At 47.3% G+C, this 22,600-nt stretch overlaps 1 protein-coding gene across 1 annotated transcript in view; it reads right to left on the reverse strand.

The window, feature by feature from the left end:
- Positions 1-21,960, reverse strand: part of Cradd (CASP2 and RIPK1 domain containing adaptor with death domain) — a 159,953-nt gene extending 137,993 nt beyond the window's left edge. Inside the window, exons 1-2 of the mRNA XM_052753172.1 lie at positions 21,855-21,960; positions 20,433-20,736 (exon numbers count right to left, since the gene is read on the reverse strand). Coding sequence (XP_052609132.1) covers positions 20,433-20,730 — 298 coding nt within the window. The 5' untranslated portion in view covers positions 20,731-20,736; positions 21,855-21,960. The remainder of the gene's footprint in view (positions 1-20,432; positions 20,737-21,854) is intronic.
- Positions 21,961-22,600: the final 640 nt, after the last annotated feature.

Consider the following 22,600-nt stretch of genomic DNA (forward strand, 5'->3'; position numbering starts at 1 on the left):
GCTTGGGGGCAAGCATGCAGCACACGAACATGTAGGGAACATTCCAATTCCTAGCTGGTTTTCTGTTGGTGTTATAAACACCACGATCAACAGCCACTGGGTTGGGAGGATTTGTCTGGCTTACATTTCCGCATCAGTGTTCGTGGACAGGAACTCAAGCAGGTCAGTAACCTGAAGGCAGGAAACGAAGCAGAGACCATGGAGGAGTGCAGCTCATGGCTTGCTCCAGCTTGCTTTCTTATACAGCCCAGGACCTGGGGGTGGCACCACCCACAGTGGTTGAGGCCCTCCCACACCAATCACTAATCTAGAAATGCCCCCTGGACATGCTCACAGGTCAATCTGTGGGAGGCAATCCCTCAGCTAGGGTCCCGTCCCCTCCACTCCCACCCCTTAGCTGTGGTCTGTGTTGAACTGAGGGAAACTAACCTGCACAGACCCTTACCAAAGCCAAAGCTACTACGAACAGAAAATTATTTTGTTCAGCCAGAAAAGACTGCTCTGATGCTAGAAACCTGCAGGGCCATGTGGACGTGGGAGAGATGGTTTTCATCCTGTTCACCTGCGCTGTGTCCCTGGGGAAATCAGCTCAGTGGGGACCAATCCTGAAAGCTTCAAACTCTCACTCTTAGTATTTCCCTTATTTAAAAAAAAAAAAAAAAAAGATTTGGCCATGGACAGAGCTAGGCCCCAAGGGTTCTAATCAGAGGCCCATTCCTGTGTTTAACCAGGATACGCAAGACTGGAATTTCCAGTCATTAAAAAAAACAAAAAAAGAAAGAAAAGAAAAAGAAAGGATAAGGAGCATATTCCCAAGTGGAATTCGTTATTATAATATTTGCCATCATTAGCAACAATAAAATGCATTTGTAACCGGACCAGTTAGAAATGATCTGGCCAGTGACCAGAACGAACTGGCTGATGTTGGGGAAATGAACAGCTAGGGGCTGGCATTCAGCAAACACTACACAGCAAGAACTCCAGGGTGTCCAAGAGCCATCGTCGTTGAAGGTCAGGTCCCGGGGAAGCTAGAGCAAGATGAAGTATAAACAGTAATAGGTTTCTTAGTCTGTTTCCTGTTGCTATCACAGAACAGCTGGGGCCAGAGGTAGTCCTGATTCTCCCACTGTGTGACAGAACACCTCAGCAAACAGCAGCTTCGGGGGAGGAAGAGTTTATCTGGCTTGCACTTCCCCGTCACAGCCCATCAGAGAGAGAAGTCAGAGCAGGAACTCAACCAGGAACTTGAAGCAGAATCCATGGAGGATCGTCGCTTGCCGGCTCCATCGCTGGCTCGTGTTTCGCTAGCCTTTCTGTATAGCCCTGGACCACCTGTCCAGGGAGCAGGGCCGGACACAGTATGCTGCTGGGTCCTTCTACATCCATTAACTACTGAGACCATCCCCACAGATACACCCACAGGCCAACCTGATCTGGGAAACCACTCAAGTGAGACTTCTTCTCAGGGCCACTCAGCATATCAAGTGGACAGTAAAGCTATGAAACCAGAAACTATGAGACCAGATAGCATGTGAGGAACATCAGTTTGTATGGCTGTGGTTCTGGAGTCTGGGGAGCAGCATAAGAACGCAGTCCCAGCATCCATCTGGTTTCTGGTGAGTGATAACTATTTTCAAAATCCTCCGTAGTGCAGTAAGCCAGATCAGGCCATATTAATGAGACCGAGTTTAATCCAAGCAAAGCAACTCCTAGATGACTCTGGGGAAAGGAAGCAGGAGAGAAATCACGTGACAGGTCTATGAACCGGACTTGAAACACTCTGTAGGCACGGTCTTGAGGAGCTCTGGGGGAGGAGCTGCCACTTGGTGGGTTTTCTGAGGGCAGGGTTTGGAACGGGAGGAGTGTGGCCGGGTTCCCAGGCAACCATCTGGGCAGGGTTTGGAATGGGGCTCGAGCTGGAGATTCCCAACAGTGAGGACCTTCTTACTTTTGACCTGACAAAAGGTATTAACTTGTGAGACACAGCAAACTGGCTAGCTTTAGGTCTACTGCTCCTCATCTTCGAAGACCATCAGTGACATCACAGGAGCCTGCTTCCCTGGCCTCATCTAATCCCAGCTACTTCAAAGGCCTCATATGTGAATTCAGAGATTCAGTTTCCAAGAGAACCACTAAAAACAGGTTCAAACCATAGTCTAGGGGTCGGGACAGCATCCAAAACACATTGATTCTATCCTGTCGGCTCCTTCCAGCACCAAGTCAAAGCCCACGTCCAGGGGCTGGAGAGATGGTCAGTGGTTAGGAGCTCTGACTGCTCTTCCACAGGACCTGAGTTCAGTTCCCAGCACCCACATGGCAGCTCAAGACTGTCTGTAACGCCAGTTCCAGGGGACCCAAAACCCATGGCAAAACATGAATGCACATAAAATAAAAATTAAAAAAAAAGTCCATGTCCAGAGTGTCATCTGAATCAGACACGGTGGGACTCCGGACAAGATTCATCCCTAAGGCAAACTCACTAGTGCCTTGAACCTGAGAGATCAGAGAAGTTATCTGCTCCCAAATTGTAACGGTGGGGCAGCACAGGACAGACATTCCTATTAGAAAGGGAAGTAGCCACAAAGAAAAGGGTAACTAGTCCAAAGTAAGTACAAAATCCAACAGAGAGAACATTGACAGAAAAGCCCCGGAACACCCTTCCCACGTGCGGCCTCCTGGACACATGGGAGACTGGGACTCGCAAATCCTCAAGCACATCTCTCTGCTGTTACAGAGGACACACTAGATAGTCCTCATGGGGTCGAGTTGCATGCCTACAGTTCTCCCAGGGGGGCACTGAACACTGCTAGCCATATAGTTTGGGTTTTTTTGTTTTTAAAAATTTATTTATTCATTATGTATACAGTGTTCTGCCGGCAGGCCAGAAGAGGGCGCCAGATCTCATTACAGATGGTTGTGATCCACCACGTGGGTGCTGGGAACTGAACTCAGGACCTCTGGAAGAGCAGCCTTCTCTCCAGCCCCCCTAGTTTGGGTTCTCCATCGCACAACAGTGCCATGCAATGAATTGTGTCTCCCCAGAATTCCTCCATGGAAACCCTAATTCCCAGCATGTAAGCATGTGGCTGTCCATTAGGAGACACATGACATGTAAATCAACAGCAAGCCACATACATGACAGTGGCCCCAGAAGACCACGGAGCTAGGAGGAAGCAGAGGCAATAATGAAGGACAGTGGCTCTGTAGAACACAGCAAAGGGTCACCTGGAAAATGTCCACGGACTTCACAAGTCATTTCTACAAGAAGCAAAAGTCAAACAGGAAAGTGTAAGCAATGACTCCCTGTTTTTACATGGAAGAAAACATATGAAAACCAAAGGAAACAGGATCTATCTTCGGAGCTTGAAAAGACGGGAAGGGTCTGACAACATCCAGACAATTGAAAGAGGAGGAGGAGGAAGGAGGAGGAGGAGGAGGAGGAGGAGGAGGAGGAGGAGGAGGAGGAGAAGAAGAAGAAGAAGAAGAAGAAGAAGAAGAAGAAGAAGAAGAAGAAGAAGAAGAAGAAGAAGAAGGTAGGTGGAGTCTACCGAGCTGGGGGGGCGGGGGCTGCTCCCACTACTGTAACCCTAATTAGATTCTCAACCTTCCTGATGCTGTGACCCTTTAACACAGTTCCTCATGTTATGGTGACTCCCAGCCATAAAACTATTTTCATTGCTACTCCCTAACTGTAGTTTTGCTAGTTATGAATCATAAAGTAAATATCTGTTTTTTCTGATGGTCCTAGGCAGCCCCTGTAAAAGGGTCATTCAAGCCTCCCAAAGGGGTTGTGACCCACAGGTTGAGAACCATTGCTCTACTGTTTCTTTGTTTGAAAAGGGGTCTTGCTGCCTTGAACTTGCAATCCTCCTGCCTCAGCCTTCCAAGGCTGGAACTAGCTTCCCTAGGTGCTTCTGAATCAGAGAAGATAAAAGGCAGAGGTGAGGCAAGAGAAAAATGTGGTATTTATTGATTATGGACTGAGTATGAGACCACACTGAAAATATCACCTCCAGGGGCTGGAGAGATGCCTCAGTGGTTAAAGCATTGTCTACTCTTCCAGAGGACCTGGGTTCAATTCCCAACACCCACATGGCAGCTTACCACTATCTGTAACTCCAATCCCATGGGGATCCAACACCCTCTTCTGGCTTCATGGGTACCACAGGCCGACAGCACACAGATGCAGGCAAAACATCCATACACATAAAATAAAATGAAAGACAATACTACTCCATTAATGTAGCGCTTTGGATTTTAAAATTCCATTCACATAGCCTTTTATCTAATCTTACCTGCCACTGGAAAGGAGTAGGAGGTGTCGCTTTTACTAGTGAAGTGTTTAAATTTAGAGGCAGAGAAAAGCACTAACTCAGCAGATAGAGGGCAGGAACAAGACTTTATCCTATTTCGACCCCACCAGCAAATGGACGGAGTATACAACTCTGTACAGAGTGAAATGTTATATGGCCTGGGCAGGGTCTCAGCTTCCCCATCCGAAAAGTGGAAATTACAGTTATCCGTCTCATCCTGGAGAACACAAGGCACCAAGTGGGGTTTAGGTCACGGCAGGTACTCTGGAAACGGACGTCAGTATCTCTCCTTCATCCCCAAACACCCCCCCACCCCCCAGCCATCTCCCTCCTATACATGCAGTCCTGCTGAATTTGGGAAGCTCAGTCCTTCAGCTCCATCTAATGATAACCACAACATCTAAAGACAACCAAGACATGCCTGATTCCATTCGAAGCACTAGGTCTATATTAGTTCACCACCCCGGAGGACCTAAGAGGCTGGATCAATCAGGGATTACACTTGGCTAATTTCTGGACTGACTTAACTCCCAGCACACAGTAGACCCTCAATAAAAGCTGACTGACTGAAGAAGGAGGTGTGAGCTGGTTGTCCTGTGATTTTTCTACTCACTGATTGTGTCTTCTGCTCCCTACACTCAAGCATGGTGTTGAACCAGCTAATAAAGGGTAATGGGGGAGGGATATGATTGTTCTACCCAAGCTTTTAATAATCCCTTTGAAGTGCACTCCACAATTAAATGAAAAAGTCATCAGGAATGCCTTACCATGCACAAGGAGGAAAAAAGCCAACTATCCAGAAGGCCACATGCCCACAGATCTAGCCTATCTGCAGAATGTTTTTAATATGCCCTGGGCAAAATCAGGTTCATCTATAATCTGCTTGTGGAAAACAAAGAAAAGATTTCAGAACTTAATATCGAAAAGCATGCGAATAGAAGATGCTAAAAAAAAAAATCAGGTTATATAATCATCTAGTGAAAGACTTTGAAATAGAATACTCACCAAAAGATAAACAAACAAAAAATATTTAAACAGCCTCGTGAAAATACTATGCCCAGTTCCTTAAGAGGCACTTGGGGAAGGCCGTTTAAGTCCACCATCCCACCCTCAGCCTCTGCTAACTGAAGCTGCAACAGGTCCCACTAATAGTTTGAAAGGACTCTATCAAGTTGACTCAGGACTCTTTAAAAAAGTATAATATACTCACACATACATTATTGAACTTTTCTTTTTTTTTTTTTTTTTTTTTTGTTCAGCATCTTGCAAGAAATCCCAAGTTTCAGCCTTAGTGGCAAGCCAACAGTGGCTTTCTGGAGACAGCTGGAGTGAGCTAGCAATCTCCCACTGCAGAGTCCCCACGACCTTGAAAGGCTGAAGTCCCCCTGCTGTGAAAAGTCCCTGTCTATAGCAAAGAAACCAGAAGCCGTGGTCACAGAGGAGAACGTGAATGTGCAGGCCTGGTCAGTTCCCCAGTTTACTACTGTTAGATTACACAGTTTCTCAACAACTGTCCACATTTCATCAAACCTAAATAAACACACAGAAGTTTAACTGCTTCCTGGGTCTGACTTCCTTTATAAAGGTATCCATGCCATAAACCTTATATTAATTCTGGAGGCTGGAGCCATGGCTCAGCTGCTAAAAGCACTAGCTGCTTTTCCAGAGGACCCGGGTTCAATTCCTGGCACCCACATGGTGGCTCACAACTGTCTGTGACTCTAGTCCCAGGGGATCCAATGCCCTCTGCTAGCCTCTGTGGGCACTAGCCATGCATGCTTGTGGTACATTGATGTGCACGTAAGCAAAACACTCACACACATAAAAATAAATTACACTTGAAAGAATAATAAATAAGGTGGATAGTTGGTAGAAGAAGCCTCTGTATATCCTTCGCCGTGTGTGTGTGTGTGTGTGTGTGTGTGTGTGTGTGTGTGTACATCACACATTACACACCACAACACACGCACCAAAAATAAATAAATAAGTAACTTATTTTAAGTTATAGACTTTCTTCATTTGTCTTTGAATGTCTTAGCCATGAACCTAGGATGTCTAGAAGAAAACTATTTTTCCTTCTCTACATATAAAAGCTAAAATTTTGAGATTTAAAAAAAAGAAAAGATGGGATACTACAGCTGGGATTTAAAACAAATAGATTTTTTTAAAAAGCTCAAATTTTTCATATTACACTTTATTACTAGCGTATTACAAACCATAGTTATACATAGTTAAACATAGTTTAAATGTAATAGAATTAACCAATAAAAACTGTGTATAACTACTATGTAAACCAGAGTATCATACTTTGTATCTGTACTGCTATAACAAAACACCACAGGCTGGCAACTCACAAACAAAGAGAAAGTTATTTTTCAGGTCTGGGTACTAGAAGTCCTAGATCAAGACGCTGTCACTCTTGTGTCTGGTGAGGTCCTTGCCACGTCTTCACAAGGCACTGGGGGGGGGGGAGACTATGGGCTCTTTAGGAGGTAGAGCCTTGATGGTGGAAACGTGCCACTGAAGAGGGTAAGCTTTGAGATGTTACAGCCCAGGCCCCACTTCCTGTCCTCTGTGTCTCTCTGCGTCTAGACTGCTGATGCATAGGGACAGGCACCCACATGTTCCCACAGCTGTGTCTCCCCCACCGTGATAGGCTGTGTCCCCCTGGAGCAATGAGACAAAATAAACCATTTCTCCCCTCTTGTCAGGGTGGTTTTCCCAGCAGCAGAGAGGAAACACATCACCAGACTTCTACATTACACATGTTTGCTCCTGGCTTTTACTAGTTACAGCTTGAACTGTTTGAAAGTATGACTCAGTTTTCATAGCAATTCTTCTGTTCATCCTGTAAACACATGGCGCCTAATAGGCAACTAGTACTACGCTATGGTTTCCAAGTTTGAGTTTTTAAAATTTAATGATGATCTCTGCCTTAAAGGACACTGTGGTCTAGCTGCACAGACATGAAAAAAAAATAAAAACAAAAACCATCATGTCTGAGCCTTAGCAGAATAACTAGTCATAGTAAATATTCAGAAACTCTTTGCTCAGAAGAGCCTTGGAAATTCCGTATCACTTCTCAGCTCTCTGCCTTTTCTGCTCTGGTACCGAGCTGGATCCCAGAGACACCACTGCTCGGCTGGACCATATAATACGAGGCTAGCCTGAGAAGGCGCTGAAGGGTAACCAAAGGCTTTGGCAAAGGCGGGGCCTTTTTTCCTGACTTTGGGATGCTTTGATCCGAGAAGATGTCCTGCTGGTAGCCTTTGGAAGCCCCATAGTGTTTGCTTTCTAGGCGGCCTCTTGGCTACTCTATCTCAGCCTGCTCTCTGGTCCATCCACATACTCTATGAGGAGGCAGTCACTTCATTTCCAATGGGGCCTGATTCTCGGCCTGGGGGGAGCGGGGAGTGAGTCAGGGGCCAGGGGGTGGAGGGAGGGCTTCTTATAAGCTCTTTTTTTGATTCTTTGGGAATTTCACATCATGCACCCCGATCACTCTCATTCCCTAATCCTTCCATGCTTGCCCCCACTCCCCTGTAACCTCCCCCCCAAAAAAATTAATATATTTTTTAAAAAGTCTAATTTGTGTTATCCTCACACTCACTGGAGCATGGTCAAACCCTCAGTGGCCTGCCCCTTAAGTAGAACTGAGTCCTTCCCCTCCCACACGCCCGCCCGCCAGCAGCCATCAATTGTGGGGAGCCAACCTCAGCATCCGAATCCTCTTAACACTTTGTGTCCTTTGCTCTCCTTCAGCCCCGGGGAGGGGCTTCTCCTAGTGGTATTCCCGGAGATCTCCTTCTCTCCTGTACTAGCTAATGAGAACTAACTTTCTAGTTAAAAATTCTTCACAATTCTGAGGGGTTGCCCCTGGCAAGCAGCCTACCCACGCCTCAGTGAACAGACTCAACACATCACATTGGGAAAAAAAAAAATTAAAAGAGGACAGGAATTTGTGGGGAACAGGAAGAATCGGAAGGAGGGACTGAGGAGTGAATATGTATGATTAAGATATACATGGAGAGATAGATATAGATAGATATACACACATGTGTATACATATGCACGATGTGTATCTATGCACAATATGTGTGTATATATGTACAAAACTTTGAAAAACTTTGAAACAATTATTCCTTTTTTTCTTTTTCTCTTTTCTTTCTTTCTTTATTTTATTTCTTTATTTATTTATTTATTTATTTACAAGACAGGGTTTCTCTGTGTTGCTTTGGAGACTGTCCTGGAACTTGTTCTGTAAACCAGGCTGGCCTCAAACTCACAGAAATCTGCTTGCCTCTGCCTCCCCAGTGCTGGGACTAAAGGTGTCTGCCACCACTGCCTGGCACAATTATTCTTTAAAAAAAAAAGAATTCTGCACAATAAATTTCCCAAGTTCCCTAGACCTCTTGAGACAACTGTGCAAAGGACATGACTGACTACCCCAGCTCCTGGAGAACTTGGCTACTGCAAGCCTCCCTGAACTCTGCAACCCCAGAGCAGTTCCCACCACGGACAGAAAGGCAGCATGTCCCCTGGGGCTCCAGCAGAGGGGCGACTGTGGTTTACGCTCTAAGACAAGACCATGGCTGGCACAAGACACAAGCCTGCTGACTCTGACTGGCCCTGAGGGACAAGGCTATGACTGACCCAAAGTCCCCTTCTCCGGCTGGATGAGCAGGCTGCTGAGACGCAGCCGGCGAGCGGACTGCGAGACACTCTCCCGCGGCCTCCCTGGTGCTGCAGCAATGAGTCTCATGAAAAAGGCATCTCTGATGGTCTTTTCTCCGCTGAGCTGTTGACACAAGAGAGACAGCGAAACAGAAAGTGGCAGGGACAGCCAGATGAGCAGTCAAGCTGTGAGAGCAGTGAGGCAGGGGACTGCCTGGCAGGTCTGGGGGCAGCAGCTCGAGAGCTTGAGAGGAGACGGGGCTGCAAGGGAAGAGAAGCAGTGAAAATGGAATGAGGAGAGCCAGGACCGCGGAAGGATAAAGGGGTGTGAGGAGACAGAGAGGAGTTCCAGAAAGCCATCTAGTTTTCAGAGCCAGGGTCTCAGACCTCAGGCTGAGGGCTCTGACAATGGCCAGTTCTTAGGGCCCGTCCTCAAGCCTGTGTGAGGATGGTAACACTACAGGGTGCTGGTGATGCTGCCGCCGCCGCCGCCGCCGCCGCTGCCGCCGCCACCGCCTCTGATGGTGGTGGGGATGCTGATGCTGATGCTGATGCGGGCGCCGCCGCTGCCCCCTGCCCACTCTGGCGGCTCCCTGATGCCCCACACTCAGCAAAAGCAAAAGCTTCCCCTTGCCTCCTCATGATTTCTATCTGGCTCCAGCAAAAAGAATCCTCAGCCAAATCAAATATAAAAGAACTGAAAGGGTATCTATCTCTGCCTGTGGCACCAACATGTGACTGAGTCAGAATAGAAACAGACGAAAAAGGAAAAGACGAGCTTTAAAAAGTAAGCTAACGGGACCAGCCTAGATGTCTTAGTGGGTAAAAGCAGTTGCCATGGAAGCCAGATGATGAGTTCGGTCCCCCAAATCAAGTCTCCTGAAAGCTGTCCTCTGTCCTCCACAAGCTGTAGTAATGGGCACAAGTGCATACATGGGCACATACACACACTAATAAAATAAAATTAAAAAAAAAAAAGAACAAAAAATTTCATGTCTTATCACATTCAAAATCTTTCTTCCATTTCATCACATTTCTTAAAAATCTTTCATCTTATTTTTTAAAAACCTCTTATTTGGAGGCTGAGGAAATGGCTCAGCAGTTAAGAACATTACTGCTCTTGCAGAGGACCCAGGTCAGGTTCTCAGCACCCCAGTCGGGTGACTCACAATCACCTGTAACTCCAACTCCCGAGGAATCTGATGCCCTCTTCTGGCCTCTGAGAGAACTGCACTCACGTGCACAAACTCCCTACACACATACATACATATACACATAATCGAAAAAACAAAATAAAATTGTTTTAAAAAAAACCAAAACTCTTATCTAGTAAACTGCTACAATAAAACAAACAAGCAAAAACCCTGATACATCGATGGTGAAAATGCTACATGGGAGACCTGAGTCAGAAAATAAGTCATCTTAGCCCAGTTCAGGAAATTGAAGGTGACCCAATTAGAGGCAGGAAGTGACATCAGCAATAAAGATACGATTGCCTGGTGACTAAAAAAAGAATGGTGTGCTCAGAATTCAGCAGCTCGATGCCATATCATGTGAGCTTGAACAATTTATCTAGATTCAACCTCTGTTAATGGTACCTAACTCAAGGCCTCTAGGAGCATAAAGTGATTGATTTTACATACCCAACTGATGGAGTGCCTGTGGCTGCGGTCCTGTAGACCAGTACCAAAATCGAATTCCCTTTCTAATGTGAAGTATTTTCAATCCCCCCGCCAATGTATTCTGATTTCTTAAAAGGCTTTGGGAGGCTTTCTCTTACTCCAAACATGACTCTCCAGTGTTTTCTCCACCACATTAGTCCTTAAACTTGGTCCTTGCTATAAAAATGTAACATCTTCCTCCCTTAAGGGGCTCTCTGTCATTTCTTACCAGGCCCCTGCATACGAGACTGCTAAATCCAGGAGGAGCTGGGGAGAACAAGCCTGCTTTGTGCCCATCGGCTTTCCCTCTGGATGACCCTCCCCACTCCACATGACTCCAGTGCCTAACAGAGGCACTATGACCCAGGCCGGGCCCACAGGCTGCGTCCCAAAGCAGGCACACCCGGTCTATAAAAAGAAGGCCTCTAGGCCGGGCGGTGGTGGTAGTGGTGGTGGTGGTGGTGGTGGTGGTGGTGGTGCTCGCCTTTAATCCCAGCACTCGGGAGGCAGAGCCAGGCAGACCTCTGTGAGTTCGAGGGCAGCCTGGTCTACAATAGTGAGATCCAGGACAGGCACCAAAACTACATAGAGAAACCCTGTCTCGAAACCTGCCCCCCACCCAAAAAATAAATAAATAAATAAATAAGGCCTCTAAGATCCTCTCTAGCTCTAAACCTCTACAGTAGAGGCAGCAGGGCAAATCCCAGCAGACAAACTGCTGGCAACAACCTCATCGATCTTAAGGACTTAGCCTCAGGCTTCAAATCCACAGGCTTCTTGTTTGCTACTACGACACCAAAAAATACTCAATATCTGGTCACTGTCCTACTGCCTGGCATACAACTGCCAGATTTGGGTGATCTTCAAAGTGATTGCCTTTTTCCATGCTACTAAGCTGACAGATGGCCGACAGCCCCTGGATGGTTTCAGGATGGGGACAGTCATTCAAAATCCAAAACAGTAGCAGGGAGCTGAGACTCTCAGGTCCAATCTGTTTCTCCTGCCTCTAACTCCCAAGTGCTGGGGCAATGAGTGTTTAAATCCCGTCCCTCCAGAGAGAGCAGAGAGCGCCCGAAGTTTAAATTGTCCAGTGATCTAATCAGCCACGTCAGCGTAACGAAGCCCATTAAAACTTCCCGGGGGTGGGCCTTAGAGAGCTTCCAGACGCCAAAGGTTAGAGTCGAGGTGCCAGATGTGGTGCAGATGGAAAAGACTCAGGAGCTCCACGTCTCTCCTCCCATCCCACGCCCTGTGCATCCCTTCATCTGTATCCTCCATCACGCGCTCTATAATAAACCGGTAAATGAGCTTCTCTCCGTTCTGTGAGGAGCTGAGGAAAATTAACTGAACAAGAGGGAACAGTCGTGGGGATTCCACCTTTCAGCTGAAGGGCTGACAGAACTTGTGGCTGGCCTTGGAAGTGAGAGACAGTCTCGGGGACTGAGACCTCGACTGTGGGATCCGGTGCTAGCTAGCTTCAGGCTGAGGGCTGAATCAGCAGACACCCAGGTGCTGTAGCCAACCAGGAGCCCCACCCCACCCCACCCCCACCCTCCGCACCCCCCACCCCCTGCCACACACAGCACTGCTTGCTTCCTGGGTGGGAACACACCCCACATGTTTACTTCGTCCCAGCAGCAGCCTGTGCTGATGACTGAATGAGAGAATGCCGAGGGCCTGGGTTTGTTTATTCCAGTGTCCTCTCAACCACTTCAGATATCTATCTCTGCAGTGTTATTTTGGTAACCATGTTGCCACCGTCTCTGCCCTGGTGCTGAGTATAAACAGAACCTGGACATTTCCAGGAACTGTCAGCCTGGCACTTCCTACAAAGGGGTAAATCTTTCATGTCATTAGCAAAATAAAACCTAGGACTAAAACCTGCTCCCCAAAACATCTAGAAGTCACACTTCCTTTTTAATTCAGGTTTACTATCTGGGAAATCACATTTTTAAAAAAGGTGCAGGGAGGCTGGGGGGGGGGGGGGGGGGGTTCCAAAGAATCATATACATCTTTGCCTCTTACTGGCCGAGCCGAGGAACAAGTATAAACACAGCTGCCTATTAATTTTAGGTAAGGCAAACATTCCTGCAGCTGGCTGTAACGGCAGCCTGCAAGTCTGGACCACACTTAGAAAGACTTAGAAATGCTACCTTGCTAGGCAGCTGCTGAAGCCCGGAGCTGCACCAGCGGAATCTCGTGGTCCTGGTCCCAGCGGCCGCAGCTAGCATGATTTAAGAGCTGCAAAGTGGGACTGGAGCCCGGTATCAGCGGAGCCACCACACTGTCCCCTTAACCACAGCCAAGCTTTCGTCTGTTTGGACTCTCAAGACAGTAGAGAAAGGGTGAGATTCTGTTCCTTGGCCCCCACACACATGGCCTTGCTTCAGACCCCAACCTCCTCCGCAAAGGACAGAATGGGATTGGGAAGGGGAGATATCGGGAGTGAGGGAATCCCACGACAATGGGAAGAAAAAAGATTTTCTAAAAGCCCGCGGCCCGCGTCTGGTGACAGCAAGAATGAGCAAGACAGAGAGCGCTGGAATACTTGGGCCATCCGGATTAGGGGAAGGGAAAAGTGTACTTTGATAAGGTGCTTTTATAGAGCGTAACTCAGCAGGCTTGGAAGTCAAAGCACCCAGGGTTTAAATTTGGCTCCACAGACCTGTGTGACCTTAAGCAAGTTATTAAACATCCCTGTAGTTACACAGTCTCACCTATGTTATAAAGGTCTCCATATAGCTCAGGCCTAGAACCCGCTTATGCAGCTGGAGATGAAACTTCTGGCCCTTCTGCCTCCTCCGACTCTCCAGTACTGGAATGATAGGCACTCCCCACTTCCCTCCGTTTATGTAACGCTAGGGATCAAACTCACAACTTCCTGCATGGGCACTCTGCCAACTGAGCTACAGTCCCGGCTCCCTGAATCACGTTGCTTTTTAGATTTTTACTTTATGTCTAACTATGTGTGTTTGTGTGTGTATGCACACACACACACATGTGAGTGCCCATGAGGGCCAGAAGAGGGTGTCGGGTCCCCTGACGCTGGAGTTTACTAGTGGCTGTGAGCCACCAGTCATGGGTGCTAGGAACAAATTCAGGCCTTCTAGAAGAGCAGCAAACACTCTTAAAGCCCTGAGCCATCTCTTCAGGCCCCAAACTCATTTTTAATGACAAAGAAGATCAGAGGCACACAGTCTGCTACCCAAGATGTGGACAGGGCGAGCCAGGTCCGCTCTCCTTGTGACTACTGCCTCCTCTTGTCCACCTTCAAGGCACTCTCAGCTCACTGTGTATCTGACAGCAGCGGCTAACTCAATCCTGGCCAGCAGGTTCTATCTCCAACTAGTGAGAACTTGATCTATGGCGCACAAAAAATGGGGGTGCGGGGGGGTGTGGGTAGGGTATTGCAAGAACCAAACAAAGTAAATAAACAATTAAAATTATGCCCCAAATTCAACTTCTACAGCTAATGCAAAATCCCTCCAATTTTGTTCTTCTGCGCCTCTAGCCTGTATATCCCCAACATTTTAATGTCGGCAGTGGAGTCACACCTGCCTGGGGTCTGATACTCTGGAAAATCCTTCAGCGAGTGTTCAAGAGATTCGAGGAATGAAAGCATCTGGGAACTAATGTCCTTCTGTGTATCCGTTCCTACCACCTGGCCATGTCTCCTCACTGAAAACGACAACAGTTCATCATGCAGTTCATAGCTCTGGGGTGCCCACATTTGTGGAGCAATGGTAAGAAAGGAGCCACCTACCTAACCAGCTGGCCGGATCTCAAGGGTCTCTCTGCTTTAAAATAACCTGGTAAGCCATCTGTGCCGGGCCTGTCTGTATGCACGTCAATGGGCACCTGTCTAACGTCACCGCCTAGATTCTACTTCTGGAAACTCTGTAACGGGTTGGCCTGGGGCAGGAGCAGGACCTGGACATCAGAACTCTCTTAAAAGTCCCTCAGGTGATTCCAACACACAGCCAGGGTTAGTCAACCAAAGGCAGCCAGGTGACTGAGGCAGCCAAATGGTCCATGTAGTCATGGGAGGGAGGGAAAAAAATACAGACTTTCTCAGCAGAAACGAGCATTAAATGCATTTTAGAGTGAAATGGAGTCATCCCTGCTGGGGCAGGACCTGTCACATGGTCTGCCGTTCCTAGAAAGAGTGGCAATTAGCTGCCAGCAGATGCATTATTTCATCAGTCCCATAAATGCTCATAAAAGTCTCCTGCTTTTACTTGTCAGCCCTGCAGAAGCTAGGGAAAGCCTCTGATAAGACACAGCCCTGAACTGTAGGACTCCCGTGTAGAGGATCCAAACCAGCATTAATAAAAATAAAATATTTGAAGACACTCTCAACCCACTACACTTACAGATCTTGAAGGTTTTTACTCTTAACATAAAAAAAAAATACATTAGTACAAACGTTTAAAAGCCTCTTTCGGTTATTAACACCACGGCATAAGATAGTTCCATTTCAAACCCAGTGGGGAGCCAGAATTGTGAGGCAGGAAAAGTCTTAAATCAAGAGCTGGTAGGCTAGGATTCCAGTCTCGGCAATAAATTACATCAACTAGCTGTGTGATGATGAGCAAGCCGACTTAATCTCCCAGGCCTCCGTTTTCACAGAGAAAACGAAAATGTTGGGCGGGGGCAGGTCCCTCCCAGCTTCCAAATACCAGGGTCTGGCTGCATCTTGCTGAGCATCACAAGAGGAAACACAGTATTTAGATAAAAAGTTATAAACTTCATAATGCGAACCAATAAACTTAACCAGTTCCGGCCACCTCCCCATGGCATACACTAGCCAGTCACCGTCAAATGCCCAGAGAGAACGGGCTGGGAAAACAACATATACTTCAACACGGCACGTTCAGCGGGGAGGCGTCATTGGAGGAACCTACGAGAAGTATCCCAAGGTAGAAGTCTAACGAGCCTATGACAATGTCTAAGCCTAAAGCTACTTGTATGTAGTGTCTGCCATCTGAGCTGCACAGACCCTTCCTCTTCTAAACCACACAACACTGGCAGTGCACCTTCCCCTGTTGCTGCCACCCTTTGCAAGCAGGAAAATACCGTGTGTGTGTGTGTGTGTGTGTGTGTGTGTGTGTGTGTGTGTGTGTGTTAGGGGGTGGGGAGACACAACCAAACACTGTTAGAATTCTATTGCCTGCAAGGGTTTAAGCATGCAACCTTTATCCTTACCTGGATCACTACAGAAGTAAAAAGGGAAGTGGCTTCTCAATATGAGCTTCACTATTATTTAATCCCATGTCCCAAATGATCTAAATTCATCTTAAGAACCATACAGAGTCTCGCACACAACCGGTAGGACCGGAGCCTGCGCTGGTATAGCATGTCATTTATTTGTGTGAGGGAAGTCTCTCTCTCTCGCGCGCCTAGCTGCACTCCATCGACGAGGTCCCAGAAGTGAGGTGGGCACCTCAGAGAGGCTTGCTGAGGCTTTCCCTGACCGCCTCACCACCACACACACACACATACACACACACATACACACACACACACACACACACACACACACACACACACACACACGCAACAGTAATTTCATTAGCTAACTATCTGCCCACACCCTTGACCCTCCTCCAGGAGAACACGGTGAGTTGTGTCCACGTCCACTGTTTTGTTTAGTGTTCTAGCCCCAGCATTAATGTCTAACACGTGATCAACACTCACTACACATCTGAAAGAATGAGGGAAGGAGAGCCTTCTGTTATCTGGAGGCCCTTCATGTTAGACCCATGGTATTTAGTTGGCAGGAAGTATATGATAATCATGCTGGGGCTACCAGACGGAACAATCTCGTGGCCTGGATATAGAGTCCGGGCTGGACAAACTGAGATCAGCCCCATACTTATCACGTGGGGCAGGCTTTGGTGCACGGCATGATTGGAAGAGCCTACGAATACCAAGTCAGAAATCAAATAAATCTATGGCAGTGTGTAAGACCTCAGAGCCAAAATGCACCTCACAGGAGAGCAGCTGATGTAGCTCAGCAGGGTCACTCAAGGCCAGCTCACAAAGGACAGGCTGAACCTAGAGTCTCTGGGCAGAGGGGAGATGGGCAAGCCAGCCTGGTATACTGCACCAGTGAGGACAGCCGGGCAATCTAGAACATCCTGTCCAGTGGGATGACCCACTGAAGGTCAGGTAAGGTTGGAACAAAGGCTAGTCTCGAAGCTGCCACTGAACCGGACTGAGGACCTGGGCAGGAGGCAGAACTACGGTTCACTCTTGCTAGTGGCTAGAATACACAACTCAGGAATCTGGTTGATGTAGGAGAGAAAAACAAAGCCCAAGCCAGAGGGAAGCTGAGGGGAAAGGCAGGGCCACCAGGTAGACTGTTTAAGAGAGAACCATGGCACAGACGCAATCCCGCAGCCAGGCTAGGGCAAACAAGACAGAACAGAGAGTGCTGTAGCCCAGCAGCCACGCCACCATGCTGACACTAAGTCCCATGGCTTCAGAAACAGCTCCTTTCCCAAGCCAGATTAGCTCAGGCGCTAGAGAGGTCCACCAGGCGGAGACAGGCCACCAGGCACAGGCTGCCTTCACCACACCCAGCGCTGTCCTGTCTCCTAAAGTGACCCAGCAAGAGTCCAGAGAGGACTTCCAGCTGATCTAATGTCTAGTGTGTGACCTTGGCCACGGCGACGGGATGAGAAGTGTTCCTTCCACTGTGCCAAGTTGGATTAAGTCATTTTATCGGCAGAATTCTTTTAAAAGGTAAGAGTCCTTGTGGGGTGAGGAAACACAAACGAGTTACCCTCTTTCATTTCGGACTTTTATACTTTGCTTTTTAAAATAGAGATTGGGAGACCTGAGGAAATTCGGAGATATAATCAGAAGACTTCGGGTAGATTTTTCTTCTCTTATGTTTGAGGATTTGCTGAGGAGTGGAAGTTGGAAGGTGTCGAGAATGAGATACAACTCAATCTGGCTCTAAAAACTTACATTCAGCATATATACAAAGGCAAATAACTAAGATCACACACACACACACACACACACACACACACAAAATGTCTGACGCAGCTCAAAATGTAGAAATGAAACACAGGAATTAAACACACAAAGAAGGAAAAAACCAAGACTCTGCCAGAAGAATAAGGCAGGAAGCTGCCGTGAAAATGAAGTTAGTTCATTCTTGAGGAAGCATCAACCGCTCGGCTAAGGGAAAGCCGCTCCTCACCCCGTCTTCTCAAGGCCTCCCGAGGGCAGGGCACCGAACCCATGCTACGAACAACCACAACCAACATGAGCAAAAAGTTCGGAAAGGCTACTGTGTGCACACTCACAAACACCCCATCTCCCTTGAATCGAGTTCTCGAAATCCAGGGCGCCTTTACAAAAATAAGGTAAAGCCGCCGCAAAGCCCATTGCTGCTGTTCGGACGCCGCTGTGTTAGAGAAACCCTGAGTGAGGTCCCAGGAGAAGAGGCCTTGGCCTCTGTTTGCCCTTCTTTCCAGAGACATTCGCTTAGAAGGCAGCTCAGCTCTGATGCCAGCCCTCGGCTTCAACCCCACCTCACCCCAGCCACACACGCAGGCAAAACAACTCACACACAGAAAATAAATAAATAAACTTCAGAAGTCCTTTCCCTTCAGCTTCTCGCCCACTTTTATAATTTGTTGATGATATCTTAATTCTCTCTTGCTCGCCGAATAAATCTGAAGAGGTGAAAGTGAGGGTCACATTTTTAGGACAACTCGTGACCAAACTCTTTGTAGAACCCCCAAATAACCACATAATTAAACTAAATGTCCTGAGAGCGAAAGGCGTTTGCTTTTATTCTGTCGTTTCCAACTGCGCAGCCAGGAAGACCGTCTAAGCCGGTGGTTCTCAACCTATGGGTTGTGACCCCCCTTAGAGGTCACATATTGGATAACCTGCATACCAGATATTTACATTACGGTTCATGACAGCAGCAAAATTGAAATTATGAAGTAGCGACGAAAGAATTTTAGGGTTGGGGGGTCACCCCAACGTGAGGAACTGTATTAAAGGGTCGCAGCATTAGGAAGGTTGAGAACCACTGCTCTAAGTTGAATACCAGAAAAGCACAAATCATTTTCGACACCTCCCCGGCTCTATGATATATATTCTGCTTTAATAAAGTGGTAAGAATGCCCGAGATATTTTACCCTGGTTTTGTTCAGACACACAGAATATGCAATTTTCTAAGGCCAAAACCCACGCTGAAAATTCTAGAGATTCTTAAAGGCCAGTATTTTCACTGTTTCAAAAAAACATGTAAGCCGGGCGGTGGTGGCGCATGCCTTTAATCCCAGCACTCGGGAGGCAGAGCCAGGCGGATCTCTGTGAGTTCGAGGCCAGCCTGGTCTATAGAGCAAGATCCAGGAAAAGCACCAAAACTACACACAGAGAAACCCTGTCTCGAGAAAAAAAAAAATTTGGACAAGCTAGGAATATAGATATTTTTAGATTTTCCACTAAATGTTTACCAGGTCTTTCTAAATTAACTGGATGGCCCATACTGGTCAGATATTCAAATATGTCATTAATGAAAAGAGCATTAATTGTGATTACTTAGTACATGTGGTCTCAAAATTATTCAAAATATGAGGCCTATGGTGCAAAAAAATAATAAAAGTATTTTGCTGGTAGCATTTGGGTTTTTTGTTTTGTTTTGTTTTTAACCAGTTCTGTCTCACTATGTAGCCCTGGCTATCCTGGAATTCTCTCTGTAGACCAGGCTGGCTCAGAGTCGCAGAGATCCACCTGTCTCTGCCTCCCCACAGCTGAGACTAAAGGCATGCATTCTGTTACAGTCACTTTTTTAAAAACAGTAACAACAAATTCTGAAGACCTCTATCTTTATTAAAAAAAAACAAACAAACAGAAAATGTTGAATTCTTAACTCTGGAAATATGCTAACTCAGTTTGGATCGGTTGACATCATCAACTTTCCATTATCTTCGTTTAAAAAAAAAAAATAGCCTTTCCAGGTCAGCCCTCTGTTCCCCAATCTTTGTAAAAAGTCATATTTATTAGAGGACTTGAAGGGAACAGGGCTGTACACACAGTTCCTTCCTCTCACAGACCAGGCACACAGCACCAAACCATGCTGTTTCTTTCCAAACCGCAGCTTCTAACTCTCCATGAAAAGAAAATGAGATTCTCCCCCAAATTACTGCCCTTGCAAAATAAAATGCCTCAGGTGTCTGAACAAAGCTGAAGTTGAAAAGGCCATTTTAAACCAATAGCCTTTTAAAAAAATAAATAAATAAACCAACAACCTAAAGCAGGCTTCAGAATAAACCCCTGGGCCTCATAGGCTGGCTGAAGGGACAGCCTTCCTAGAGGCTGTGCCCATGGTCTGACCTTCTTCAGCTGGCAGCCTGGCACCCCACAGATCAGTTATCAGTAGGCCAAAACCTGCTTTCCCATCTGCACTTTCCAAATGGCTCCTGTTGCCAAAGGGCTCAGAGTGACCTGGCTCTCTGATGAGAACATGCCTCCCGAGGGACTCGCCAGGTTTCCCTGGAAGCATATCTAAACTGACCTCTGAGCTCGCTCCTTAACTTCTCAGTCTCAGGGTTCACCTTCCTCTCCTCTCTGGAGTTTCCCAACACCGCCTCCCCCATTCTGCCCTTCCAACGCCATGCCCTCTCAGTCCAAATTCCCTGCCCATGTACATGAGCCATTGACCCCTGGTCCCCTAAAACACCCGACTTTCGATCCAAAGGGCACAGTTGCGACAATCCCGGAGCTGTGTTGAAGTGATCTCTTGGAGGCCTACCTGTAGGCAGCTCAGCTGGGGCTTCCTCTCTGGCCTTCTCCAGCTTCTCTCTTACCCAGGGAAATTCCTGGAGGGAATCAAGGAAGGTATCGAATGCTTTAGGGCCCCTGGAAGGCAAGATATCCAGCAGCATCATTGTCTTCCGGAGGCCTGTGGTTTGAGCTTTGATTTCTTGAACATGGTTTTCCGTCAAAACCCCTTCCTGGTAGAGGTACTGAAGAACCAGCCCCTCCACCAGGACCTCTGCGCCCAGTTCCAGACGCAGGGAGCGGAGCACTTGCTTGTCCCTGGCATCCATTTCTCCCTGGAAAGAAACAAAATCTGCACTCAGGTTACAGGGACGCTGGTGGACCCCTTAAAGATAATGTTGCTGCGACATCATTAATAAGCGCCTCCAGGTCACTCAGATCTTCCCATCTTAGCAGAGTACCAAGTCGCAGTGTTTCCTATGTGGCTGCTAAGCCAAATCCAGTTCATTGCAAACACTTCCCAGCATCGTGAAGAACACTAATTAGGAATCCGTCTCTATCTCTGCTTTTCACATGATGGGGTCCCATTTCAATTCCCTGTTCAGTAAGAGATACGACAGAAGACAGATCTGAGACCTTACTTAAAACGCAATCCCTGGGAATTATAGAACAGCGTTTAATTTTAGCATGCTGGAGAAGAGTGGATTTTAATTTAATATTCATCAGTCAGTCCAGCACCCACACTGTAGTAATGGCCAAAATGACCAGGGACATTTGTAGACCCTGACCAGCAATGATGGGGGGGTGGGGGGTGAGAGGAGGGGACTGGAGGGGGAGAGCGCAATCCAGAGGTAAGAGTGGGTTTAAGGATCTTTCCTACAGATAAGACCTCCCTCCACAGGACCAGCACCCTCAAGAAAATAAGTGTGTGTATGCCTTTTACAACAAGCCTTATGAACACAGTCACAGGAAGGAATGCCTTCCAAGAATTCAGAGCCTGGGTCTCAGTACAGTACGGGGCCTTTAATGAGCTCGGGTGGCTAGTGTGCTGTGGGGTTGGCAATGAAGGAAACGGGGAGGAGGAGAGGAAAGGCTTCCGACACCCGATCCCAGCCTTCCGCACAAGCCTCTGCAAAAGCCCTGAGGTGGCAGGTGAGGGGGCGGGGGGGGGATGTCCCACACTGCGCCGCGTGTTTCCATTTGCAACTCTGGAAACCTCCCGGTCTGTGCGGCTGAAACCCGCGGCTGTGCCGCACACGGGAGGAGCCACCAGCGACGATCGGGGACCAGGACCCCGCGGGATGATCCTCACGGCGGGGACCGCACCCCCGGCACCGCCACCCGAACCCTAGCCTAGCTCGGAGAGCAGAGCAGAGGGAGCCGAGAGAGCCGCGCAGGGGCGGTGTCGCCACGGCGCGGGGATTTCGAGAGAAGATGGGTTCCTGTTACTTACGTCTGCGACCACGTATCTTAAAAAAAAAAAAAAGACTACAACCGGAATCCAGACTGTCAGGGAACCTGTACCACAAACACCATTTTTGTTGCAGGCAAAAACCCTGGACAGGAAGTACCGTAGCCATCTTTGTGGAGGGCAAGGGAAGGAAGTGTGGTAGCCATCTTTGTTGAGGGCCCAAGAGGTCAGGTTGACGCTTTCTCCGCCATGGTTGCTGTGGGTAAAAGAGACAATCTCTCCTAGACTTAAAAAAAAATATATAGTTTAAATGATCTCAGGGATTATCTAAATGAAAGAGTAAATGAATCGTTGAATTTTAACACAAAATCTCCATTGAGAGCCTTACACATAATAAGCAGGTCAAAAGTAACTCCAGCAGCTAAGCTCTGGGTTCAATTCCCAGTAAAAATCACACACTTGCACAAATTAATTTTATAACATGAAGTGATGAATAAACTCATCAATTCATTTTGACAAGAGGATGTATCTGCTATTATTATTATTATTATTATTATTATTATTATTATTATTATTATTATTATTATTTAGGGTATGTGTGGTATATGTGTACAAACGTGCATGAATATAGGTCTTTCTGTGCAGGGCCAGAAGAAGGCATCAGATCCCCTGGACCTGGAGTTAAGGGGAGTTTGAGCTACCTGGTGTGGGTGCTGGGAACCAAACTCAGGTCTTCTGCAAGAGCAGTGTGTGCTCTTAACAGCTAAGCCATGTCTCCTGCTCCAACT

Source organism: Peromyscus californicus, unplaced genomic scaffold (assembly GCF_007827085.1).
Source record: "Peromyscus californicus insignis strain IS unplaced genomic scaffold, ASM782708v3 Scaffold_24__1_contigs__length_46423439, whole genome shotgun sequence".
In the NCBI taxonomy this organism is placed as follows: Eukaryota; Metazoa; Chordata; class Mammalia; order Rodentia; family Cricetidae; genus Peromyscus; species Peromyscus californicus.